Here is a 27,968-nt window from a genome sequence, read left to right on the forward strand (position 1 = left end):
AATCCTGGGGAAGAGCAATAAGGGCCATGATTCTTTTTGCATCACACCTTGTAAGCATTGCACGAAGCAGGGTATACAGAGGCAAAGAAGCAGAAGGATTAACAGCGGCCCTGCTAATAATACCACAATATGCCTGAGCCAACTGCCATGAGGCAGCCAAGAATATAACCAACCCCATAGATCACCTCCTGTAGTTTTCAGCGGGTTCCTGGCTATCATTGTTTCCATGTGATCAATGGTGGCTGAAATGCTGACATTATTATCTGGGACATATCTATTTTATTGCTGAAGGGCCCACTGATACTCGTGCTCTATCAGCTGCCTTGCTTCTTGGGAGGTTGTGTCCCACCTCTCTGAGGAGGAGCCTATTATCTTAACCAATTTTCCCACCTGTCCTTGTGGATGCTTAATACTCTCATGATTTCTTCCCAACACACTGTATCCGAAAGGGGCTTCTCCCTCTACATATATTAACATATACCCACAGGAATATATATATCCACCCTTGCAGAGGCCTGACATACGGAGTGACTATATTAAAGAGTTCTGGCCCCAATATCAAAAGTCCTGGCGGTGCCTCAGACTTTGCTGGGGAAAAAAAGTCTCTACGTTGGGGACGCTGCCCGCGGGCGTCCCTCCCATCCACTTGTCCAGTCGTCTGGCGGTCTTCTGGAGATGGTTAGCTTCAGAGGATCATCAGGATTTGGTGTAACTGTCCAATCTAAAATAGCCTTCTTCACTTAAGTGTGGTGGACCCAAGGGGTGAGGTCAGCAACTTCAACAGCAGTGGGCCTGGGTCCACCTGTTAAAAAAAAGAGAGAAAATCTCGGGAGAATAACTGCACATAATTATCAAACTGCACATTTTGACTAGCATGGGGGGTTATTGCAAAACTGAGTGGACAAAGGCTGGTCCATTGTCAGATCCTATTGACCTAGGTAGTCCATAGCGGGGAATGATCTTCTATAACAGGCACCTGGTTACCTCTGGAGGTAAGCAAACCTCTTTCCTTCCAGAAGGCTCCATGGGCAGGTAAAGTCAGAAATGCATACTTGGAATCAGTATAAATGTTTATCCTTTGTCCTTTTGCCAAGCACAAGGCTCTGGTGAGCGCTGTTATTTATGCCAGCCGGGCCGACGTTCCAGGCGGGAGTGGCTGCACTTCGATCACTTGGTCTTCCAAGGCTACCACTGCATAGCCTGCCTTCCGCTGTCCAGCCTTAACAAAGCTGCTTCCATCCACAAACCATGAAGGCCAATGGGGGTTTGCCTCCTCTTTGAGGTCAGGCCTGCTAAAATATTCTTCATCCATTACTTCAATGCAATCGTGCATCTGCTCCTCACCTTCTCCTACTGTCAACAGGGTAGCTGGGTTGAGGGCGGTGGTGACCTGAAACTTCAAACGCGGATGCAGCAGTAACATCTGGCACTTTCTCATCTTCGCTTGGGAGAGAAAATAGGTACCCTTCATGTCAAGCAGAGCTGGGGCTGCATGCGGGGTCACACAAATGGTGTCTTGGTCAAAAGTAAATTTGTCTGCTTTGTTCAGTAGGGTGGCTACTGCCACAACTGCTCTCATGCACGGCGGTAAGCCTTGTTCTGTAGGCGTCAGGCGCTCAGATAGGTATGCCACTGGCTGTTGCCAGCTTCCCAATTTTTGGCACAAAACCCCTTTCGCTGTCCCTTGGTCCTCATCCACGAATAGAGTAAAGGGTTTCTCAGGGTTTGGGATGCCAAGCGCTGGGGCTTGCTGTAGTGCCTTCTTCAAATCCACGAAGGCTTGCTGTTGTTCTGTGCCTCAAACAAAGGGGTCTCTCTCAGTTCCTCTGGTTGACTCATGTAGAGGCTTGGCAATGATGCTGTAATTAAATATCCATATCCTACAAAATCCTGCAGACCCCAGAAAGCCACGGAGTTCTCTGCAGTTCTTTGGCTCTGGTATCAGGATAATAGCCTGCTTCCTTTCTTCACTGGTAACAAAGGGGTGTTTCACTGTGATTGGCATTGCCTCAAGATCCTATGTTGGAGCAGTCGCTCTAGATGCACCCACACTCCTTCAGCCGCCCTTCGTGGGATGGGATACTTATTTACTGCAACAGGATTGACAAATGGCTTGGGCTTCACGATTATTGGTGGGATATTCTTTGCCATTCCTGGGGGGTTCACTTGTTCCAGAATACTGGCGGGGATGGGTCCCTCCTCTTCTTTTACCATCATGAGGCGCCAGTACTCCCTCAGGGGTGCCTCCACAACCAGTTCCCCAAGTGACATAGTGGACAATGTGGCTTCTCCCGATGGCTTAAAAGTAATTTGGGCTTGCAACTTTACCAACAAATCTCTTCCTAATAATAGAATAGGGCATTCTCTCTCTTCCAGTGCCCTTCCTGTCGGCAGATGGCGCACTGATTCCTCCCCAGGCGGCTTCGCCCTCCTCCCCGGGCACTTCCTTTTTCCTGAGGGGTGGGTGTGGTAGCCTGTAATGCCATCAACTTCCTTGTTTGATACTTCTCCTTTTTTCTCTGGGCCTCCTCATCTCTCTGATTGTAAGTGATTTGAGCTATTTCCAACATCTATTCCAGCCCATGGCCGATGCACCCCTCATGCTTCTGGATTTTTTCTTTTTTTTGGCGAATGTCGGACGCTGCCTGAGCTACAAAGGCAGCCTTTATAATGGGGCGTTGGCAATATCATCTGGGTTCTCCTCAAAGGTAGGGTTCTAATTTCTCCAATTGCACACATCAGCACTTGAAAAAGGCACATGTTGGACTGTATAAGTGCATGGTGGTGCTTCCCCACCCTGTCTTGGGGGGCCTGGTGGGTCATACACTCTGCGTAGAGGCATCATTGCAGTCCCACCCTTTTTCTGTGCCTTATGGGACTTATGGAGGGACGCCCTGGTTGCTGCTTCTATCCATTTCTTCTGCCATTTCTTCCCTTGTGTTGGGGAACATCCTGCTGATACTGTGTCCACCTTTTTTTCCTTTTTTTGCTAACTCAATTAGTCCCTTCATAAACTCCTCATCATCCTCTTCCTCTTCGCTCTCTAATTCATCAACCTTGGAGGGTTCAGGCTGAGGGCCGGCTCCTCCCTGGTCCTGGGGCCCTGGGCCTCGGGGATTCGCTAGAGGGGCAGTTGGTGGAGCATAGGGTGGCGGCGGTTTAATGACTTCCCCCTCTTCTCCTTCCTCTCCTTCCGGCTCTGATATCACCGGAGGCTTTTCTGACTTCCCTGCCGGTCAGACTGCACAAATTGTATTTTGTGGGGCGTCGCCTCGGCAGGCTTTCAGCCACGGTGGATTATTTTCTACATTGATTTTCCAGGTAGAAATATAAGGGATCTGGTCTGGGTGGACGTTCAAGATATTTTGATATAGTGGGTTGATTAGTTGCAAATTAAATCTGCCCTCCGAGGGCTAATTAGTTCCTTGGGTGGGCCAATCAACCTCACATAATGTCCTCATCCTCTCTCTTCTCAATTTGAACCCAATCATCATGCTTCGTAGCTGCTTTCCAGTTGGTTAAAAAACATTTCAGAGGACTACGTTAGCTTGCCCCAGACCCCATTTTTTTCAGATACTCCGCTCCTAACCGGGCTTAAGATCCTTTCACACACCAACCACTACAGACTGTGACTTGGCGAACTCGCGTTGCTAAGAAATGCACAGCCCTGCAATCGCTCGGCCAAGGGGACGCTAAGCCCCGGCCCACACTTGACAATTCAGCCACTGGAGTATCTGACATGCAACACACAAAACACACCCCAATATAATTCCAACATGCAACACACAAAACACACCAAAATAATTTTCCCTCTGTTTCCCCTTTCCCCAACCTTACTGGCGGCACTCTACTGCCACCTCTGTTTCCCCTTTTCCCTTTTCCCGTCTGGCGGGGCGGCACCTTATTGCCACGGCCAGTTCCTTTGTTCCTTTTCTGGCGGCACTCTACTGCTCACAGCCAGACCCTTTATCCCTTTTCTGGCGGCACTCTACTGCTCACAGCCAGACCCTTTATCCCTTTTCTGGCGGCACTCTACTGCTCACAGCCAGACCCTTTATCCCTTTTCTGGCGGCACTCTACTGCTCACAGCCAGACCCTTTCCTGGCGGCACTCTACTGCTCACGGCCAGGGGAAGCTGATCAGGCTTCCTACCACGCCCTTTCCCTTGGGCTTACCTGTTCCGCTGCGGACCCCTCCTTCGGCCGTCCTCTTTTCTCTCCCGACTGGGTGTCTCGGCTCAGGCACAGCGTGGCGATCTCCCCCTACAAACTGGCAGGGTGCGCGCTGGAGATTGCGAGCGCTGGTCCCGGTTGCTCACCCGGTCGAGTCTGGCCCCTCGGTCCACCTTTCGTGGGGTGGGGACCTCTTCCCGGCCAACGCACCAAATAAAAGCCTTACTTTGGAATTACCCAGAGGTCCGGCGGTCCGCCAACCCCGTGGCCAGAGGGGAAAAACAATTCCAGAGACTTCTTGGTCAGAGAAAAGAGATTTATTGAGATCTGCGCAGAGGCAGCCAGTGGAGTCCTCTCCAAAGACTGGCTACGCCCAATTTTACATTTGCAAACTTTCTTATACCTTGAAAACACCCTTCCCTCCCCCAAGCTTCCCCAAAACCTTCTCCAATCAGCTGGCAAGTTTTAGCTTACTCCCTAATATGGCATATGGCTAGCTAAGCGCCCCTCCTTCCCTTGTTCGTGTGTTCTTCTCTTGCGTTACTGCATCAGAGAGCATGTGCAGAAAGCAACTGCAGTTTCTGCTTAGCTGAGAGAAAAAAGAGGAAGTGGGCTTCCCTGCTAGCCAGCAGAAAGAGGAAGCTGGCCTTTCTGCAAAGCCGCTGCTCGCTGTCTGCTAGCCGGCAGAAAGAGGAAGTGGGCCTCTTCCCAATTCAGCAAAGCAGGATAGTATGCAATTTTAACAGAGCAATTTATCAGAGCAGAGCAATTTACTTTAGAAAACAATTTATCAGAGCAATTTACTTAAATATAAAATACAGGGAATACCTTCCCTGTCCCTTCAGGATGAGGAATTAACACATTATATATATGAAATATCCAACAGGTATCAGTACCATTGCAACTCTGCTTATTTTGGAGTATTGTTTTGCTTCTCATGCCTGCTTCCTCTATAAGTAAAAGGTGGCTTTAAATCAAACCATTGAAGTCTATGGGTATTAAAATGCGGCCTATCAGAAACCAGGTAACCAATCTCAAGCGGCACATCCTAATACATTCATTTGGAAAGTATAAAGTAATTGGTTTACAATGTCCAGGGGGTCACCAACCTTTCTGGGCAATGGGCGCAATTAGGGGTTTTGAGGACACCAGTCCCAAATGGGCTGGTGCGAGGATATGCTATAACATAAAATGGCTGCTGTGGGGATGTGGAATAACACCAAGCGACTGCCACATAAGAGCGGAAAGAGAGAGAGGGCCACAAAACTGTGCAAGCACCCCCAGCCAGCCAGCCAGAGTCGCAGAGATCCTCTCCTTGTTCCAAACAGATGGGATGGTGGTTGCTGAATTCTGGCATCCATTGAAATGTGGGCCTGTTTATGGGGCCATGTTCAATATTGAGCCAGCGCAAACAGGAACCGAGCAGAAAAAGCAAACAGTCTCCCATACGTTGTGAGTGACCAAGGGGCTATTTAGTGAGACCTTTTTGTAGGCACTGGTGGGCACACTGTTGCTTGCATGGTGCTGCACTGGCAACATGGAGAAATACCGTACGTGAACTGGCCTAAGTTGTTTAAGTTGCCTTTAGCCGTTTTGGAGCTGGGCCACGTGACACAAGAGGATAGCTATCGCAGGACCCCAGACTCTAATGCTGGAAGGTGTTGAAACTTTTGTCTGATTTAAAGCCTGGCCTACCCAGTAAACAATAGAGAATCATGTCAGCCACATCAGGAGAGCAAAGAAATGCAGGCAAGGGGATTAGCGAAGATGCAGAGCATGAGGCCACACATCCGCCATCTTGTTATGGTACCTCAGGGCTCTTGCACGTAGAGGCAACAATTCTGGGTGAAGGCCGAATAAAATAGCTATTGAATCCTGCCGTTAGATTAGTAGTAGCGGATACTGTACTAAGGAAACTGTAATCAAAACAATTGTAGTCTTTCCCATTAAATATTGCCATGTAGACTCTTCCAAGTAGGGACCAAAGTTTTACATCAGAAGTTGCAGCTTGGGTCCCTTGGGAGGGTGTTGTGGAGACTCCAAGTACAGGATAGAAGGCCAGTTTTAAAAAATAAAATAAAATACTAAGCCTGAAATCTTAAAACACACTAGGGAGTAAGCCCTATCAAATATGGTGGGGCAAATGGTTATATATTCTTTTCCTTTCTTTCTACAAAGGACGTGCCACGTCAAATGTTATTTACATTAAAAGTAACCATCTTTTATGCTTTCATTTGCTACCTTTTTATATATTATTTTTCAAAAAACTTACTAATCTCAGTATCTATTTCTAGTCCTTTTTGTCCTATGAGGATGAAGTTGAGGCTCCCTCTAGAGGCTGTGAAAAGTATAGCTGATAATTAAAATGTCTTCTCCCAAGCCTGGCTTGTAGGGGTGGGTCACTTTCCCCCTCATTCGCTAGCCCAGTTTTTGTGCTTGGCTGCAGCAAAGGAACAGATCACTCTGTCCCTCCTCCTCCTGCAGCAGCAGCAGGCTTCGTTTCTGTGCTGGCAGCTGAGGAAACTTTATGTTTCTCCTCTGCCAGTGCGGAAACGCAAAGCAGGCTGGCAGAGAAAAACACCCCTCTTTTCTTTGCCCACAGTATTTCCATGCCAGCCTGGTTGGAGGGAGCTTTATACTCCCTCCATGGCCAACATACAAATCAGGCAGTTTTCCTGAAGTGGGATAGAGAGAACTATTCCTCTTCCACCAGACCTACTTATCTAGAGGACATTCCTATACAGTGGTACCTTGGGTTATAGACGCTTCAGGTTACAGACTCCGCTAACCCAGAAATAGTACCTCGGGTTAAGAACTTTACCTCAGGATGGGAACAGAAATTGAGCGGCTGCAGCGCGGCGGTGGCGGGAGGCCCCATTAGCTAAAGTGTACCTCAGGTTAAGAAGTTTCAGGTTAAGAACAGACCTCCAGAATGAATTAAGTTCTTAACCTGAGGTACCACTGTAAAGGTAAAGGGTAAAGGGACCCCTGACCATTAGGTCCAGTCGTGACCGACTCTGGGGTTGTGGCGCTCATCTCGCTTCATTGGCCAAGGGAGCCGGCGTTTGTCCGCAGACAGCTTCCAGGTCATGTGGCCAGCATGACTAAGCCGCTTCTGGCGAACCAGAGCAGCGCACGGAAATGCCGTTTACCTTCCCGCCGGAGCGGTCCCTATTTATCTACTTGCACTTGACGTGCTTTCAAACTGCTAGGTTGGCAGGAGCAGGGACCGAGCAACGGGAGCTCACCCCGTTGCGGGGATTCGAACTGCCGACCTGCTGATCGGCAAGTCCTAGGCTCTGTGGTTTAACCCACAGCGCCACCCGCATCCCAGCACTGTACTCCTCTGCAATTCATTCCCTGTAGCCTATGGCAATCAGGCACATTGTTATAAAGTTGTAGTTGCTGAGGTGAAGAGCAAGAGTGAATAAAAACATAGAGTTTAATTCTAAGAGGGGGCGGAACATTCAAATGATGCAAACTGGTTGCAACGCTGTGTACAATTAAGTGCACACATCCCATCGAATGAAGTGAGGCTTAGCAACGTGGAAGTACAGTGGTACCTCGGGTTAAGAACTTAATTCGTTCTGGAGGTCCGTTGTTAACCTGAAACTGTTCTTAACCTGAGGTACCACTTTAGCCAATGGGGCCTCCCGCTGCCGCCGTGCTGCCAGAGCACGATTTCTGTTCTCATCCTGAAGCAAAGTTCTTAACCCGAGGTACTATTTCTGGGTTGGTGGAGTCTGTAACCTGAAGCGTCTGTAACCCGAGGTACCACTGTATATAGGATCAATGGCACTCCGCAAAACACACGTTAGAAGATGGTGGATTCCAGGAACATGACCTGAGCTTTGTTTTTCTACACACAGTTCTGCGAGTATTCAAAAGAATCAAGAGATGCTCCTGACATTTTTATCTCTCTGCAATTAATAGTGCTTTTCCTCCAAAAGCCTGATTTAGAAGGGCAATAAACAGTCCTGTCACCATCTATTACTGGCTCAGAAGGCAAGTCTCTGCTGATTGCAGGTGAATTGCATACCAATTGTCAGCTGTACATCATTCAGAGGCACATTTCTCTGAGAAGGCTCAGTACACCCAAGACTAAAATAGTATGTGTGTGTATATCTCAAAGTTTGAGAAATACTGATTTAAGACCACTGACACGTGTGTCATTAGCATTAAAGCAAATGCTAGATTTTTATTCAAAAGCCAGCAAAGCTAGCTTTTTGTGCAGAAGCTGGTGACGATGCAATATTTTGATGAATGAATGCTACCTTAAAAAGGATAAGCTTCTTTTACTATTGGGAAATGACTGCAAATTTGCTTCTGGCACCTATGAATTGGAATATCACTCCAAATATGCATGAAACTGTAGACTGTAACACAATCAATTTTACTTCAGGACAGTCTCATTGAAAACACTGCAACTGTTCTGGAATATGTGAACAATCTAGTCCATGGTGGTACTGGCATTATTCATTATTTTGTTTGACTTCACAACTGCAGTGTTATTCAGATTTTACAGCAAAACAAAGAGGTGTTTTTTTTAAAAAAAAATGAACATTTTTTGGGATTGAATTCGTTATTGGAATCCACAGTGCAACTGTTAGCCCATGAATTTATTTAGCCCTCTAATTATAGACTCAGTACCCATACAGAGAATATTTTCAGGTTTATTTTAAAACAGAAGGGCACCATCGATAAGGTATATAAAACATTATTGTGTGCAGCTGTTTGAGCACTCTGGCTCCTTAAAAGGCCAAACCAAATAAATATACTACTGAAGTTATAGTTTGCATTGCATTTGTTTAGCCTAAACACTGTAGGCACATCTGCAGAATTGTGCCCCAAACAACATAGCAGTGCTTGTTCTCTGAACTCTGATTTCAAATATTTTGAAAACAAATGGTAACACTTGCACAACGAGATCCAAATAGATTATTGCTCTTACGTATCACAGATCTTCAGTCTGCAAGTATCCACTCTCAATGAAGATGGAAAATGCTGCTCTTCCAAGTATTACCATTTGAACAAGTACAGTGGTACCTTGGAAGTCGAATGGAATCCATTCTGGAAGTCTGTTCGACTTCCAAAACGTTTGGGAACCAAGGCACAGCTTCCAATTGGTTGCATGAAGCTCCTGCAGCCAATCGGAAGCTGCGGAAGTCGTGCTGCACATTCAGGTTCCAAAGAACTTTCAAAAACCAGAACCACCACTTCCGGTTTTCGATCGTTCGGGAGTCAATACATTCGACTCCCAAGGCGTTTGAAAACCAAGGCACGGCTGTACTTCTAACAACCAGGAAGCCGAAGGAACAAAAATTTATCACAGAAGAATGGAACACAAAAGCAAGTATCACTGGCCCAGTTTGTACATAATGCTAAACCAGATTAGCACAAATGCTTCACCATGAATGATCAAGTCAGAAAATGCTGGCCATTTGGCCTCTTGTACAGCTGCCATGCTATCAAAAGCGAAGCCATGGTTTGCCATAGCATTATATTCAAGCCTGAACTCATGGTAGTTTCTCAAACAAACCAAAAGTTCCTATGTAACACTAAGCCAAACCATGGCTTACTTCCTGGTAGTGCAGCAGGAGAATGGGAGATGTCATGATTTTCTCATTGCATCAGCACACCTTATTTGCTTATGCTACTGTAAGCTATAATTTGGCTTACTGTTATGTCCGAATAAGGTCACTGAAGTGTCACAAGCCGATCGAGAAATAAATGACACATTTCCAAAAGAGAAGGCGAGGATTTAATTTAGCTGTCCAGTTAGTAGAGGACAGGAACGAGGTACTGCAATAAGCACTGCTGTTCCTTCCCATAGTCCATCCCATTCTAGGCCAACACAAATCCAGACACAGCCAAGAGTGAGGACCACCTTTCCAAGCCTGGCTGTTTTCCTTCCCTACCTTCTTCCAGCAACCATCAATACTGTGGATTATGATGAATGGGTAGACAATTTTCATCGCTGTGCACGAGACAAACTGCAGCAGTTCTAATGTAACGGATAGTTTTAATTCGTGAGTATGCATATTCCTCCCTATACACATTATTATTATTTACATATGCATGTGCATCTGCTTTGGAGCATGAAAAAATAATCTGGCATCGCTCTGGCTGTTCACACTACTAAGCTGCAAAATACAACTTGCGTAAATTTCTCTGGACTGGCCAACTGCCTTAAAGGAATTCCATTTGTTTTTATTTATCCACCAAGAAGACATTCCTGGTGTGAGCTATAGACTATACACATGGGTACACAAGCGAATCTTGGTGACTGGTAACAGTATGTCCCTTTCACATTGTTCCTTTGGTGGCCACCACAATAAATGGCCCATGGGGTTTACTTTAATATCAAAACAGCAACCCATTAAATCACAAATGGCTAAAGCTGCCCATTAGAAATGGCAGCCATGATTTATTTGCCCTTTTTCATCTTTGCAGTCTTCTCTTTCCGTTTCTTCACGTGCTTTGGGGTCTTGTTTTTCCTCTTCTCTCTCTGAGCCTCTTTGGCTATCTTCTTCCGTTCCTGGAAAAAGAGAGTATTGTGAATAATAGGCCTAAGTGACCAACTGGACTCATAGAATATTACAGGTTTTATTTATGAATGTTTATGTTTTAATGCTGCGTAATTGGGTTTTTGGAAAGGGACGCGGGTGGCGCTGTGGGTAAAACCTCAGTGCCTAGGACTTGCCGATCGCATGGTCGGCGGTTCGAATCCCCGCGGCGGTCTTTCGGTCCCAGCTCCTGCCCACCTAGCAGTTCGAAAGCACCCCTAAGTGCAAGTAGATAAATAGGTACCGCTTTATAGTGGGAAGGTAAACGGCGTTTCCATGTGCTGCGCTGGTGCCGGCTCGCCAGAGCAGCTTCATCACGCTGGCCACGTGACCCGGAAGTGTCTCCGGACAGCGCTGGCCCCCGGCCTCTTAAGTGAGATGGGCGCGCAACCCTAGAGTCGGACACGACTGGCCCGTACGGGCAGGGGTACCTTTACCTTTTTTTTTAATTGGGTTTTTAAAGCCACTGGCCCCATCTAGCCCAGTACTGTCTCAGCAATGGCTCTCCAGGCATTGAGACGAGGTTTCTCCCTCGCCCTAGCTACAGATCCCAAAGACTGAACCTGAAATCTTTAGCACACACAAAGCACACACTCTGCCACGGAAGATGCATCTGAACAACTAACCTTTTTATCCATGCTCGTTTCAGCAGGTCGATCTTTAGGATGCACAGATTCTTCTTCCTGCTCTTTGCAGCCCAACTCTGAATGGTCAGAACTGTCATTGTCCTCTGAATCAGAATCTGCCTCCTCTCTGTTTTCAAGGAGAGCAGGCACCTAAAAGGCAGACAACATAATTGTGTCGTTCTAGTTCTGGACTTCAAAGTGTCAAGAAAAGCTCCATAGGAAATAACACTGGACGTGCCACAATTCTAGAGAATTCTTTTTTGTTCTCACTTAAATCTAATTGTTTTTGAAAGTTCACAAAGGAGTCAATATACATTGCTGAACTCTCTCTTTCTTCACATACCTATTTATACAATTGCTGTACTTTTCCCTCAGAGAATATATATATATATATATACAGCCTGAATGACCTGGAGCCCTCCAGGTATTTTGGACCGAAATGCTCATTATCCCTAGCCATGCTAGCAGGGGCTGATGGGAATTGTAATCTAAAATATCTGGAGAGTATTACATTGGGGAAGGGTACTCTAAACCAGGGTTTCCTAAACTTGGGTCTCCAGCTGCAAGCTAGGATTGATGGGAGTTGTATTTCAAAACTAGCTGGAGACCCAAGATTGGGAAACCCTGCTCTAAGATAACTCTTAAGCCAGGAATGAAGAATCTGTGGCCCTCCAGAGCTTGTTGGGCTACGATTCCCATAAGCCCCAGCCATCATGGCCAGTGGTCAGGGATGATGGGAACTGGGAGTCCAACAACATCTGGAGAGCCTCAGGTCCCCTATTCTTGCCTCAACAGCTGGTTGAACACATGGAGCATCAATGAACCATCACAAATCTACCCTCACAGCCAAGTTTTTGTATCCACTCACATTGCCTCAAACACAATGATTTTCCCCCCCTGTGAAGTCAGTTGCGTCATCAAGCATAAAGTAATCAAGCAATAAATGTGAACAAGCAAACTAGGTATTGTATATCATCACAAGAAGAACTGTTCTAGTAGCTAAAAGGTCACTGTAAAGACAATCTCAGACTTACCTTCTGGACACCTGATAAATCCTTCTTTAACCCTGTCACAGTCTGGTAGAGAATCTGCATAGGAAATAAATATAAGAAACCTGGAATAAACGTTTGCATTTATATAGCACGTTTCAAATGTCCAAGGGCTTCATATATATTATCCTGGTAATCCGTCTCAATGAGCCTTTTGGGGAAGCAGCAATATGAAGTTGGGTGTCTCCAGTCTATGTCCCCTAGCCTACCCATTACATTACATTACATTGGCTCAGTTGACACAAAGCACTGATCACTGCGTCAAGTACTCAGTGTGTCCATTAACACCCTGCTGTTCTGTGAATACAGGCATTTATTCATGCAGGCATACAGATTTATAAACTGATTCATAGCCTCAAGCCATTGAAGCAGTGTCCAAATGAGATAAAACAGACACAAAAATCACAAAGTCTTTATGAAAACTAAAGCAATTTCTACAAACAACGAAAAACCTTTTAACAAGATAAACAAATATTTGATAGAATGATTGTGTCACCCCTTCAGGGAATGCTTTCATAGACAAAAAACACACACGTTTGCAGTAGATGTCTGAAGGTAAAGATGCTAGGCGCTTGTCCGATTTCAATTGGTCAGTTATTCCAGAGGGAATGCAGCGGGAATGCTAAAAGCCCCAGTTTCTAGTACAAACTAAGCATAACTCTGGGGCACACACTACTCTCAGCAGTGCCTTATCTGAGCAGCAATTACCGTATTTTTCGCTCTATAAGACGCACCAGACCACAAGACGCACCTAGTTTTTGGAGGAGGAAAACAAGAAAAAAAATATTCTGAATCCCAGAAGCCAGAACAGCAAGAGGGATCGCTGCGCAGCGAACCCTCTTGCTGTTCTGGCTTCTGTGATAGCTGCGCAGCCTACATTCGCTCCATAAGACGCACACACATTTCCCCTTACTTTTTAGGAGGGAAAAAGTGAGTCTTATAAAGCAAAAAATATGATAACAGGCAGGGATATATAGTATGAAGCTGTCCCTTAGGTAACCTGCCCCAGTATTTACATTATGACCATCCCTTTTATAGTAATAATCTACCATTTCTGAGACCAGCTGAGGCTGTAATTGTGGAACTTTAAATAGAGGAAAAAAAGACCGAGAGGTTTCCTTTAGGAACATTGTTTTATTACAAGCTTGCTACCATTGTTACTGTATATCGTGCCATGTTCTGGTCAGTACAGTGGTACCTTGGGTTACATACGCTTCAGGTTACATACGCTTCAGGTTACAGACTCCGCTAACCCAGAAATATTACCTCAGGTTAAGAACTTTGCTTCAGGATGAGAACAGAAATCGTGCTCCGGTGGAGCGGCAGCAGCAGGAGGCCCCATTAGCTAAAGTGGTGCTTCAGGTTAAGAACAGTTTCAGGTTAAGAACGGACCTCCAGAACGAATTAAGTACTTAACCCAAGGTACCACTGTATGTGCAACCTCAAATTCCACATAGTCCAAGGATATTTACATTATCTTGCTGCACATTTAAGGCCGTCTCTTCCTCCTTCAGCTTCATCATTGTGTCAACATCCCTCTCGTAGTTCTTAACTTCAGTCAGAGTTCTTGGGATATACGCTTTCTTGAACACCTAACAAGATGAAATAACCATAAACATTCATTCAGTTCTGCAATGCCGAAGTTTTAATAAAGAGTATATGACTAGATCAGCAAAAATTGTCGACCTCTGATATTATGTCTAGTTTGGTTCTCAGAAATATGTTTACGTGGACAAGCAACATGGAAATCAGATGGCCTAGATTTGGCCAGTAGCAATTGTTGTAATTATGTCAACACATTTAGCAGCTGGCGTGATTAGAAACCTTATCTGTGATCACTGTGTTCCTACAGTGGTCATATTCCCACATCATGCTAAGCCATGGTTTACCACAAGCTGCAGCAAACCCTGGTCTCGTGTGCCCCATTCCCTCTCCTTCTCCTGGGGGAGTTCAGAAGCTTTCACCTCCAGTTAATGACAGCTTGTAGTGTTATCTGGACCCAGAACTGTGAGTAACACAAAGTATGGTTCGTTTTGATGACCCAACCTGTGGTTAATGCTGGCTTTTGTGAAACCAGCCATGGTTAGTGTTAACCACTTTGCCATACAGACAACAACACGAGAAACCATGGTTTGGCATGATGCGGGAACACTGCCATCGTGTAGTCCACATGAGGGGCCACTTGGGAACAGGTGGAAACACCCAAGTGTAGAAAGAGAAAGACTGCAAGGCCAATAATCTCACGGACATTTAGATACTGTAAAAACATTTATAATAAAGACACTGCAGAACATTGTCAAATTACTGAGGAACATTTCACAGAAGAGACACAACAGATACAGAAGCCAGGGAGGAATCCAAGCTCTGGCTTACCTCTTCATCCACATTATCCTGATTGGACCTTTCCTCCTCTGTCCTCTCACACGATATTTCCATTGCCTACAGGATATAATGCAAGACTTTTAACAGTGACTCAAAGGCCGCCGAGACCTAAATGCTCTCCTCGTAACCCTCAGAAATAGCTCTTCCTATTTCAGTGACCGCTACCTCTCCCAGAGGGGCTGTCCCTCTCCCAGAATAGGCTTTCTACAAGGGACTGCCTTTAAGAACACATGGGAAATTTGAATTGGTCCAAAACGTGCAGGCCAGACTTTTGTCCAGAGCATGTAACTCTTTATTCTTTCTCAAATTCACTGGATGCTTGTTTCGTCTGGGCTCAATTAAACTGCTAATTTTGCCCTTCAAAGCTCTAAATTGTCCAGGTTCTGGTTACCTTAACAACTCTCACATCTGATACAGAACTTCCCATGCTTTAAAATCAGCTTTGGATGTCTTAATACATGTCCTGTGGAAACACATTATTATCTGTGCCTTCTTTTCATTGCCTCTTAAAACCTATTCTAATTAAAGAATTATAATCCTTTAAAGGTTTGACTATTGCTGTCTTCATATTACATTTGTGCTTTTTTAAACTTTATTATTAGCATTTTTAATGTACATGCTGTACTTCTGTTGTGCATTTTATGTTGTACAGCCACTCCATATGCCATATGAGTAGAAGAATACAGTATAAATAAGCAACTGACTGAATCGAGTGGTTAAGTCTTCAACCTTATATAGCTCCAACCAATAGCAGTCAGGTCAGAGATAATTGGAGCTGTAGTCCAAAATAACAGGAGGGCACCAGGTTGGGGAAGGTTAGAGAATTAGTGTAGAGTACTAGACCAAGAATGCAGGCATTATGAGTTTGTGGGAAAGGACCAAAACGGACACACTTTTTTTCACCCTTCATCTTTGATTAGCAGTGCATGTGTATCATACTTCCGTATCTATAGCAGGATGCAGAAAACTTTGCAAAAACAACATTGTTGCTATTCACAATAGCTAAATCAGCTTTCATTTATAAAAAGTGAATTGTAAGAAAGCTGAACCTCTATCTTCCCTCCTAATGCTTTCCCATAGAGGCAAAATCTCTCAAGCTTTACCTTTTCAAGGTAAGCATCCATGTTCTCGTTTGTAATAGATGGATCTGTAACGAATTCAAAGAGTTCTCTCACCGTCATCACCGCAACATTGTACTTCCGGAAAAAATCTGCCAGAAAGGATCAAAGGCAACATAAGATATTAGCACCTATGCAAACCAAATGCAGTGTGGAATATCTGAACTCTTGTAAAATAAAATAAAAATACATCTTTCCGCAGGGCCTGCAAGACAGAGCTGTTCCACCAGGCCTTTGGCCAGGGCACAGCCTGACTCCCTCCTTTGGCAATCCTCACAGAACTTCTAGCCCAATGGTTGCCATTAATTTGATTGGAATTAATTTTAGAATGAAATGATTTTAGAATGTTTTATCGTTTTACTGTTGTTAGCCGCTTTGAGCCCGGCTCCGGCTGGGGAGGGCGGGATATAAATAAAATTTATTATTATTTTTTATTACTAGTATAACTCTGTTATTTGGTGGAGTCCTCAAGAGTTATCCTGGACAGTTGATGCTGAAGCAACCAATCTTCAAAGCATATCCGAGTCAAAATATCATTCGAGATAACTCAATAACATTTTTAATTTGCAGGAAAATTTACACCAGCGCCCATTCAACATTGTATGTATGAGCAATCGGGATCAGATCCATGCATGCAAATCTGTCAAGTGACAGGGGATTAAATCATGCGCACAAAAATATTCAAGATATCCAGGATGTTGATGTTCCTTAGCTGGAACTCACCATTGATGTTAGAGCAATCTTTCCTCAGGAATTCTAAAGCATGTGGGTGGTCGTGTTCCACCGACTGGGACACATCTATGATGTATACCTCACCACTGTGATACCTGGAGAAGTGGGAATAAGCAACATGATGCTATCGTTAGTACTGCTGTTTCTGAAAGTTTACTAGAGACTTTTTATGGAACATTCTACCACTTAGGGTGAAAGAGGGAGGTCATTAGAATTTCAGCTAATGTAAAGCACAAGTCATTTCTGTGAAATAAGTCCACTGTATGCCCTACGATTGTTTTGTTTATTGAAATAAAAATGAATTTAATTATTAGTATTTTATTATTTTTTTCTACTTGAAAGCAGAGGGCAGATCAGAAGATACAAGGCTGATCAATGCGTTTTAGCTATTTTCTTAATCTCATTTCTTATTTCTCGCCATAAGCCGAAGCAGGAGAATCTAAGCGCAGATGCCAGAGGTGTCTTTAAGATCCATGAAAATCTGGATATAGACTTATGAAAGATACTTGACCAAGGTTTTAACTTTAGGGAAACCTTGGAAACAGAGACGAAGGAGCATGTCAAACACCTGAATCTTAGGATGGCAAAAGATGCTTGATCTAAGTCCAATTGCATCTCTTGCTCTACATATTTATTTTTATACTGCAGAAAGATAGCCAACCTTCACTGAACCCCCAAAATGGTTTTAGGAAAAAAGGAGAATAGAAGGTCATTTACATTTGACCCCATATTGTAGGATAAATTCAGCTTTTCATTTTTCATTTTGTTTCTTGGAAACTGCACCAATTTTTAAAGAGCTCTTGTGTAACAATGACACAAATCATTTTTCACATTCACAGGCTGTGGAGCCAGGAGGACAACACCCTGGCTCCAGGGCAGAGTTGTGCCAGGTAACATATACGGATGAAAGAGGTATCAACGTTCAGCTTCTTTAAGACATACAGCATGTTAAATTCACTGAGATCTGCATGAACGAGCTTGGCATCTTGGTACATTCTTCTCATGTATTGTATGACTTGCAGATACAACTCCCGAGCTTTGGATTCCGACAACTGGGCGTTTTTCAACAATGGAGCAGGCCTTGGATCAAAAGGAAAAGGAGAGAGGGAGAGGGGGAAAAAACAGAATATAATCAACAGTTGTCCTCCTTCTTCTCCAATACCATACCCACTTTGGCTAACAGAATGTGAGCTCTGCTGAGTCAGGCCAAAGGCCCATCGAGTCCAACGTCCCATTTCCCACAATGGTCAACCAGATGTCCATGGGAAGCTCATAAGCAGGACCAGAGTGTTACAGCACTAACCCTCCCCAATTGCAATTCTCAGAGACTGATATTCGGAGGCATAAGCTATTGGAAGAAAGGGTCAAAGACAACACCTCCCCTTGTAACCTATTTTCAAATACAGTGGTACCTCAGGTTACATACACTTCAGGTTACATACACTTCAGGTCACATACACTTCAGGTTACACACTCCACTAACCCAGAAATAGTGCTTCAGGTTAAGAATTTTGCTTCAGGATAAGAACAGAAATCGGGCTCCGGCGGCATGGCGGCAGCAGGAGGCCCCATTAACTAAAGTGGTGCTTCAGGTTAAGAACAGTTTCAGGTTAAGAACAGACCTCCAGAACAAATTAAGTACTTAACCCGAGGTACCACTGTACCTGAATGGGAGGCGGGTGGCGCTGTGGGTAAAACCTCAGTGCCTAGGACTTGCCAATCGTATGATCGGCGGTTCGAATCCTCGCGGCGGTGTGAGCTCCCGTCCTTCGGTCCCAGCTCCTGCCCACCTAGCAGTTCGAAAGCACCCCTAAGTGCAAGTAGATAAATAGGTACCGCTGTATAGCGGGAACATAAACGGCGTTTCCGTGTGCTGCGCTGGTGCTGGCTCGCCAGAGCAGCTTCGTCACGCTGACCAAGTGACCCGGAAGTGTCTCCGGACAGCGCTGGCTCCCGGCCTCTTAAGTGAGATGGGCGCGCAACCCTAGAGTCGGACACGACTGGCCCGTACGGGCAGGGGTACCTTTACCTTTACCTTTTTACCACTGTACCTGACTTCTGAATAACTCTCCACTGCATTATACACACATGCACACACACACCTATTCCCCTCCCTTACCTTATTTTTTTCTTCTTTCCTTTTTTTCCTTCTATGGCGTCTTCTATCTATTACAGTTACTATTATTATCACTATTTGTTTTATTTCAGTAGACATCTCTCTCATTTCCTTTGCGCATGTGTCATTTGTATTTGCTTATACTAATGTAATTTCTAATGGGTGGGGTAAGCTAATCAAGTATGTACCTCGGTTTTCAAATGTCTCTTTTGACAAACGTTTTGGTTTTCGAATGCCGTAAACCCGGAAGTAAACGCTTCGGTTTTCTAACACGCCTCAGAAGTTGCTGAGTGCATATGTTCTTTTTCTCATATTTATTAAATTTGCAGACCACCCTTTGCGCCTCGGTTTTTGAAGATTTCAGAACTTGAATGGTCTTCCTGAACGGATTACATTAGAAAACCAAGGTACCACTGTATTCACATCTAACAAATTGTATCAGTTATTCGCATCTAACAAATTATATTATTTTTCTCCCCGTTTGCTTTCAGATTTTCATTATTTAGGCTCCCCCCCCTCCCAAGCATTGATGAGATGACCCTGTCTGAACTACAGGACAATACAAGAGCATTTTTTTGAGATAGATAGATGAGAAAACTCACTAACAGAGCTATGGACTTGCTTCTGACTAGATACAGGACTGAATTGCTAATAAGGTGATTTCTTTATATAAAAAAATACACAAACACGAACAAAGTTTCTGAGTATACTTACATGTCATTTTTGCCAATAAAACTCATAACGAGAACGTGACTTCTGAGCATAATGGGTTCTGGGCATGGAATTTGGGCTGTATGTAACCTACAAAAAAAAAGCCCCCCCCCCCCAATGATATTATCTGGCATGAAGGGTTTTTTAAAAAACACTTGTAACACTTACTAAAATGTTCTAAGTTTTTTTTTAAAAAAAGGCCCATTAATAGTTATAGCACAAAAAAGACTCCATTTATCTGTCAGAAAGGTAAGCATGACTTGCAGGGAAATGGGAATGTTCATCTATGGGAAAAGGGACTGGGGTTAGCAAAATTCTTGTCTCTTCAAACCCTAGGATTCTATTTTAATTTCCCAAGGGAGCCCATTAAAATGTTCATTTGATCCACTACAAAATGGAGCATAGCAGGCTTTGCAAAGGCGTTCTGGACTACAACTCTCTGTGCCTGATGGCTGGAACAGCTGGAGGGCACCAGGCTGATGAAAGCTGGCGTATGGGAACAAAGTCTTGGCCAAAACGTTTGAAAAAGGTCACCTTGTTAAATTCCTCATTTCTTTTTCTGCCCACGTCTTGACCATTTTTCTTGGGTTTCCTTTACAGTAGCCATGGCGAAACCTTGAGATAACAACAACAGGCAAATGTAACTATTAAAAAACCCAGCATGGAAATTATTGTTATGGAAAATGTCAAGTAAGCCTGCACACATAAGTAAAAATTAAAATCTCAGACTCACCTGAACTCTCCACTCACATACTTATCCCGATCTTTAAACATCAGTATAGACGTTTTATAAATCTTTATTGCTCTGTTCTCTCCGTTTGCTGTGTTGGCATGATATACATTAGCCTAGCAAATTGCAAATGGGCAAAACAAAAATGTATCATCTGATCTTTATTCAAAGATAAGGACCCTGTTGCTAACCCCCCCCCCATAGTTTAAAGATTACAATCCAAGGAGATCCTATACTACAAAAGTCTACTTAATCCACCAAGCTAAAGGCAGCCCAAGAAACCAATAGGTTCCACTGCCTACCTGGTCTACAAAAAACAGGTTATTAAGGACTAAGCAGACCAAAATAGAAGGCTAACAGGTCAGTACAGTGGTACCTCCGGTTACAAACTTAATTCATTTCGGAGGTCCGTTCTTAAGCCGAAACCGTTCTTAACATGAGGCGCGCTTTCGCTAATGGCGCCTCCCGCTGCCGCCACTTGCGCTCGCATCGCGGGGCAAAGTTTGCAACCAGGAGCATCTACTTCCAGGTTAGCGGAGCTCGTAACCTGAAGTGTTCGCAAGGAGGACGGTGCATAACATGAGGTTCCACTATACCTGTGCAGCCCTATTCCAGAAGGCAACTGCGCAGAACCACATTTCTGTTTACATTTTCAGTCCCCAAACACTTGGATCATGAACAGAAGAGGCAGGTGGGGGTATACCTGCATACTTCTGCATGTGTGTGCAAACCATGGCGCCAATGATGCACACAATTTGCATGAAGCACACAGAACAAGATTCCTTTCATGAAAATAATAAAGATGGATGTAAAGTTCTCACGAAATGAATCCTGTTCTGCTACACTGCTGTACATACCAAACCCACTTATTACCGTATTTTTCCATCAATAAGACGCCCCCATGTATAAGACACCCCCTATTTTGGGGGACTCAGATTTAAGAAAATGGGGGGAGATGGCCCCGTGTATAAGACACCCCCTAATTTTTGACATTTTTTTAAAGGAAAAAAACCTAGTCTTACACATGGAAAAATACAGTAAATAAGATCAATCATCTAGCGCAGGGACTTCTAACTGGCAGCTTACAAGCTGGATCTGACCCTCCAAAAGGTAATTATTTTTAAAGCTCAGAATTCATAGGCTGGATTACATTATGTTCTGTATTACAATTACCAGGATTCAGCTTCTAATCTTCTCACAGCATTGATTGAAAGTAGAAGGAAGAAATCACACAACTGCAGCTCACCATCGTAACACTAAAACATTGTTTAGTGTAGTGTACAACCTCTCCATCGTCTTTGCATGCTTATACTGTATAATTGTCTGCCGCTTATATAATAACTTGAGTTTGAACTAATTTGGTTTTTATTTATATTTTGAAAATGTGTTGTGTGTTTAATTGGGACCCTCTTTTTGGTCTAAAACCATTAGACTAAACAGCTTACTATAGCTGGCTCTTTTTGCTGTGAAACCAACCTCTTTTCCTGTGCTAATGCAGCCATTGATCTCCGATATGACACCTCTGGTTAGCATCTTGAACAGAATCATTCTAGTCCTTGGATCCAGAACCTCAGGAAAGCAAAAAAAAGCCCTATGAAATGGCATTATTTGGAACTGCTGTCCAGAAACTTTTCTCTTGCATTTATTGGTCCTGTCTAAATTCTTGCATATAAGAGATTATATAAAATAATAAAAACACAAAGAGAGCTAAGAGCATTGGTTTTTTTAGGAGCTAAGTGTTATGTTAGTCCAAGCAATAAATCACAGTAAAAATGGTTGATTAAAATGGAGTAAGTAAATACCAATATTAAGCAAAAGTGAAAGACAATAGCACACTAAAAACTAGAGCTATGGACACCCACCAAAGAATTCTTCAGGACTTACTTCTGAGTAAATGTGGTTGAATCATTTTATTACGCCAGTTAGCTTTTTAAAAAAGGTGAGGACTCTTGATTTTTACTTAAATGGAGATTTTTTTTGCAACTGTCCGATACTTTGTGTGACTTACTTGTTCCACTGTCGCTCGGTCTGACTTGTCTTTCACCCGGTACCTAGTGGAAACAAAGGAATTTCATGATCCACTACACTTCATTTGGATAATACTGAAATACAAATGGGTCATCCTCACTACTTACATTTCTGCGTCTCTCTGCCTGGACTTCTCAGTAACTTTATTTATAACAGAGTCAGCAAAGTGTAGCCTGTCTTGAAGAGGGGAAAACACATACATATAAAGAAATTAACACCAATACATTCCTCTTTCGCCTATCCGCACCTCTCAATTTAAAACTAGCTTCTGACTCTGCAGCCTGAAAATGCGTCACGCTCCTTATCCAAGACACATCAAGAAAAATGTCCTTGTTGCAATGTTTGTAAAATAAAGCCATTACCCACAACAAAGGTACTACGTTCAGCTTCTTTTTAGTCCAAAAATCATTTAAACGCAAGTACAGTGGTACCTCAGGTTACAAACACTTCAGGTTACAGACTCCGCTAACCCAGAAGTAGTACCTCGGGTTAAGAACTTTACCTCAAGATGAGAACAGAAATTGTGTGCCAGCGGCGCGGCGGCAGCATAAGGCCCCATTAGCTAAAGTGGTACCTCAGGTTAAGAACAGTTTCAGGTTAAGAACGGACCTCCGGAACTAATTAAGTATGTAACCAGAGGTTCCGCTGTAGTTTCAGGCCTGCTATTTTGGCAGGAAGTGAACAACACAGAGAACTAGGCCAGACTCTCAGAGACTCCTCCAACACCCTCCTAAGGTTTCAGACAATGTCACACAAAAGGGAAGTCTATTACATTGCTCTCACATAGCCATGAATATACTGGGGTGTTGAAGAAGAAATCTGGTACGAATAACGTCCTTCTCTCTCCCTGTGGCCAAAGGAAGGTTTGCTCCAGAAGTAACTAAGGGTGTGCTGTGGGATGCAGGACCTGCAAATGGAGGAGGGTTCAGTGATACCTGCCGTTGTGCAGACAGAGGAGAACGGGCTGTATCAGAATGAGAGAACTTGTAGCTCTCCCAATGTTATTGGACTCACAACACTGATCTACCCTATCCAGTACAACCAATCATCAGGGATGACAGGAGTTGTAGTCAAGCAACATCTGGAGGGCCACAGCATCCCTGTCCTGTGACAGCCATAGTGTGCCATGTGCTACACAGAAAATATGATTAAAAAAGAATAGCTTAAAAAGGGAAATATCAAGTTAATCCCCCCCCCGCCCAATGGTTACCACTGCGGTATAGTCTTCTCAAGTAGGGCTGGTTTTCAGCATTGTGATATATCAGCAGCTAAATACCACGATATGCTGATATATTTCCGGCTCTGGAATGTGTCTTGACCGTTTCTGCCTCCCCACCAAGACACATCAGCCAGCCCTACAGCTGATCAAGCCCTGTGCCCCCTTGCGTGAGCTGGAGGCAGGGTGTCCTCAAAGGTGCAGGCACAGAGCCTGAGAAACACATTTTCAGGCTGTGTGTGCCTCTCTGCAGTTCTTAAACTCATGCTGATGAGTTACATTAGGGAGTGTGACACACGTGGATTCACCAACTTCAACCCAGCAAATATGGCTATTCGGCACGGTCCTGCTCTTACCTAGAATGACTGCTCTTACCTAGATTGATTTTATTCTCAAACTTTCTTAGGGCCTTGTCTGTAGGAGTGGACATTTTGGCCGCGTTGCAGCTAGGAATTTGCTTATTGGCCTGAAACAAAAACACAAAAAAAGAAACCCTGTCACACAATCGTACTCTCGATATCATAACCAGAGCTATACAATCCGGACACCATGCTTGCACAACCCATCCCTTCTCATGCAAATTTCACAGACCATCCACCTGGGTACAAAAGCCCAATCAGCATGTGAAGTCAAGCTCTGATAAACACTTTAACATGGTTATGCCTAGGAGGGAGGGGTATATTTGTAGCAGAGGAAGAGGGAGCGTGCGATGCTGCAACTCACTCCAGATCCCTCATTAACAGAGTTACAGAAATGGGGTTAAAAAGGACCTTGGAGATTGTCCAGTCCAGGGATCGGAAACTTGCTTCCCTCCAAAGGTTGTTGGACTACAATTCCTATTATCCCTCCAGGTGTAGCTAGGATCTAAACCTGAGGCCTTCTAAAAATTCACTTAAGAGCAACAACAAGTTGACACCCTCAAGCCACACATTCCTTGCCAGTGTGGTGTAGTGGTTAAGAGCGGTAGTCTCGTAATCTGGAGAACCGGGTTCGAGTCTCCGCTCCTCCACATGCAGCTGCTGGGTGACCTTGGGCCAGTCACACTTCTCTGAAGTCTCTCAGCCCCACTCACCTCACAGAGTGTTTATTGTGGGGGAGGAAGGGAAAGGAGAATGTTAGCCGCTTTGAGACTCCTTAAAGGGAGTGAAAGGCGGGATATCAAATCCAAACTCTTCTTCTTCTTCCTTGAACATACCTGAGGGTTTCTGCCTGCAGATAACGGATTTCGCTTCGTGAGCTTCCCCATGGCATCATCCCAGTCCCAATCGCTGTCATCCTCCTCCTCGCCACTCTCATCCAATTCACCCTCATCTGCTTCCTCGCACAAACGTGGCTGCTGCGTTATAAAGACCTCCTTCGCCTCTTCAGCTGCTTTCGAAGCCTGTGTGCATTCGCTAACGTATGTATTTTAAAAACACATATTTAGTAAAATCATGATAAACACATCAAGTTGCGCAAAGCCAGCAACACAGTACAACTAGCTCCCTGTCGTCATCATAATCATCAGTATTATTATTATACTGAAATAGTACCTTGGAGCACAGATTAATTGCTGCTTTGCTGTTAGCCGTCCCAGGTAAGTTCACTGACTATCTTCCAAGCTTCCTTGAGGCTCAGTGTCACACCTGGGAGATTCCCCCTTGCCCCTCTTGTGTACAAGAAGGGGGACAAGTATCAAGGTGACTTGCAAGCCTTTCCAAGGATCATGCTCAGCAAACCCTGCCTCTGGAAGACTGTGGGGAAATGCCTCTGCAAGGACTGTAAGGCTCAGTGGTACAGCATCCGCTTTGCAGTTCAATCCCAGGCATCTCCAGAAAACGTCCCAGTTTAAAACCCTGGAGATCTGCTGCTGTTAAGTGTAGAAAATACTGTGATAGAGGAATGAATGATCCTGTTCAGTATGTGGCAGCTTCCTATGCCTCCAATGCCCACATCTGTAAAAGACGGGCTTAGGCACATCAACTATGTGAATATGCTTTCACACAACTGGAAACCTTACGTGAAGAGGATTCTCAGTCTTGCAGCAATGTGTCCATGCTTTTCTTTTGCAGACACCCACACTGAGCCCATGGGTGTCAGGGGCAGGCAGGATGACCCAACAGCCTCTTCTGCATTCTGTATGTGCATGAGCCATTTCTGAAGAAGGCTATTGGTGGTGTTGAAACCGAAGAAATTTTGAAGTAGGGTGTATTAGTTCTGAACTTTTACTATAACTCAATTTAGTTTGCAAGTAGGCAGAAACAAAATAGATTTATCGTGTATATTATTATTACAGATATTGTAGACAATAAAAAAGAGAAATACAGGTTAGCAACTTTTTTTTTTACTATAATAAGATTCAGTGTTTCTTTGGTTGTTGGATTCCATCCCCTCCCTTCCTTTCATTTGATCTGCATTTTAAAAAAAAGTGCTACTGTGAAGGTGGGCACTTGACTACTGGGAAGGACAGCATTGGTGGCAGTTACGTATTTTGGCTACTTATCCACGCCGGTCTAAATTTCTGTGTATCTTCCTTATTGATAAGTGAATTAGCTGAAAGTCTTATAAATAACATTATCGGATTATAGATACCCCTCTCTGTATGAATGGAGATGCACGAGAAATCCGGCAAGAGGAATTGGGAACAAAAGCACAAGCACGATTGATTATTAGGCCTTGGATACTGTAAACAGGATACGGCAGCTTTTGTAAAAACTGCCTATAACTGAAGGCAACCCAGGAAGTCCATACCAGAAACATACCCTTGACAAAATCACATTTCATAATGTGGTACATTATGGAAACTGGGCCCAACCTACGACGGGTTAGGAAAAGGAAGGAAAAAATACCCCCAAATGTTTTGCTGATCTTCTGTGTCAACATCACATTGCTACTCTCTTTTTCTCCCCATACTTCAAACAGCCTCTCCGGAAAGATGACTCTGTGGAGCTCTGTTCTTTCACACCATCTGAAAATCACTTTGACAATTCTATTGTTCCATTACCTGTCTGAAGATTCCGCATCATCAAATTGCCCCGGAACTATTTTGCTCATAATTTTCACCCTGTAATTCATTGTGGCTAGTAGAAGATCTCCAATGCACGCAACCCTGATCCACTTCCTGTAAAATATATATGGTACAATAAGACAATGTTTTACACACTATATATTGCGAGTGGGTGGGTGGTGTGCATGCTGTACTCATCCATGTAGTAGGCTCAACCTGTTACAATATTCCATAACTGATTGTTGTCCGATTGTTGTGTTAAGGCTGTTTTATTATGATTTTAGCATTGTTAGCTTTTTATTATTGTTGTAAGCCATCCTCCCTATGGGAGGAAGGGTTGGTTATAAGAATGATGAAATAGTAAATAAATGAAATAAAAACAATTGTTCTTGTTCTGGAAGGAAGGATTCAAGCACATACTGGGAATTTAGGCTTGAACAATTAAAGCGGATTGAAGTGCTCTGTCCAATCCCTTAAAAACAAAAACAAGATTTTCTGAGATTAGGAAAAGGATGGTGAAATTACACTGGGAAGTGTGAGACGAACCAATTCAATGGGAAGATGTGTTAATACTCCAGAAGCAAATTAGAGCGAATGCTCATCGTTGCAGAACTGTTAAGAAGCCAGAGCAAATACTCCATAACTCGGGAATAATATTTGCGCAAGCAAATCAGTATAAACAGGTCATCTGGAGGTGGTGCCATTAACGAACTTGACCATTATTTGACCATAACCCTTTTAAACCAGTCAAATACCCATCTCCAGGGTTTGGCAGGCTGAAGATTAGAACCCTTACCCACCATCCCTGACCGCTGGTTAGGGATGATTGGAATTGTAGTCCAACAACAACTAGGAACCCAAGTTTGAGAAACGCTGTTCAACTAAGTCTATAGAGCACAGAACCAGGAGTGCAACAACTATTCCAGATGATTTTACACGGCACACTTGACTACAACCCCGCCTGGGGACTCGCACGAAGCGTGGAAATTACCGGTATACGTCTCAGCAGAGCAACATCCTGCGTGTTCATCCTACAGAAGATCGCCCAGGCTAAACTTCACCACCGGCTACTCAGGAGGTAGCACAAGCCATAGGAGGCGGCCTGCCTTTTAACCAGGTCCGAAAATGTACGCGCCTAACCCCTGTAGGCTCTACTCCAGGGTCCCCAACGCGGCGCCCGCAGCAGCCAGCAAGGGAAGAAGCGCAAAAGCGCCCGTCGCTGCCCAGGCCTCTTGCGGGGAGCGCTGCTTTCGGACAAAGGTTCACGCCAAGCCCCGCTCCGGTTTTGTGTCTCCCCTTTGGCCAGACCTCCTCTACCTTTTCCCCGGCGCCCTAGCCGCTGTTTCTTTCCCCCCACCGCCCGTTTCCTGCTGCCCGGGCCTACCTTTCCTTCCGCCGACACGCTGCCCGGCTCCGCAGGGCTCAGCCCAGCCCTCTTTCTCCTCCTCCCCTTCTCCCTCGCGCCAATCCGGGCGCCCGTCGCTGCCGGCGCCTGCCCAATCGAGGGGAGGGGGAGGATCGCGAAGAGGATCGGAG

The 27,968-nt window shown here is 44.4% G+C and overlaps 1 protein-coding gene across 2 annotated transcripts; it reads right to left on the reverse strand.

Annotated features, from left to right (window-relative positions):
* Positions 1–10,174: 10,174 nt before the first annotated feature.
* RIOK1 (RIO kinase 1) lies at positions 10,175–27,940 on the reverse strand. 2 transcript variants are annotated; one of them, XM_053396943.1, is made up of 18 exons: positions 27,817–27,940; positions 26,430–26,546; positions 24,642–24,840; positions 23,822–23,912; positions 22,338–22,407; positions 22,211–22,253; positions 21,679–21,771; positions 20,206–20,318; positions 20,007–20,087; positions 19,476–19,562; positions 17,588–17,725; positions 16,637–16,740; positions 15,899–16,005; positions 14,787–14,852; positions 13,886–14,005; positions 12,399–12,452; positions 11,365–11,514; positions 10,175–10,710 (listed from the first exon to the last, which is right to left on the reverse strand). In XM_053396943.1, the coding sequence occupies exons 2-18, from the start codon at positions 26,498–26,500 to the stop codon at positions 10,600–10,602; spliced, it is 1,698 nt and encodes a 565-aa protein (XP_053252918.1). In that variant the 5' UTR covers positions 26,501–26,546; positions 27,817–27,940; the 3' UTR covers positions 10,175–10,599. The 2 variants fall into 2 exon arrangements, with proteins under 2 accessions (XP_053252918.1, XP_053252919.1); XM_053396944.1 differs by lacking the exon at positions 27,817–27,940 and adding an exon at positions 27,573–27,741.
* Positions 27,941–27,968: the final 28 nt, after the last annotated feature.

This window comes from Podarcis raffonei, chromosome 7, assembly GCF_027172205.1.
Source record: "Podarcis raffonei isolate rPodRaf1 chromosome 7, rPodRaf1.pri, whole genome shotgun sequence".
In the NCBI taxonomy this organism is placed as follows: domain Eukaryota; kingdom Metazoa; phylum Chordata; class Lepidosauria; order Squamata; family Lacertidae; genus Podarcis; species Podarcis raffonei.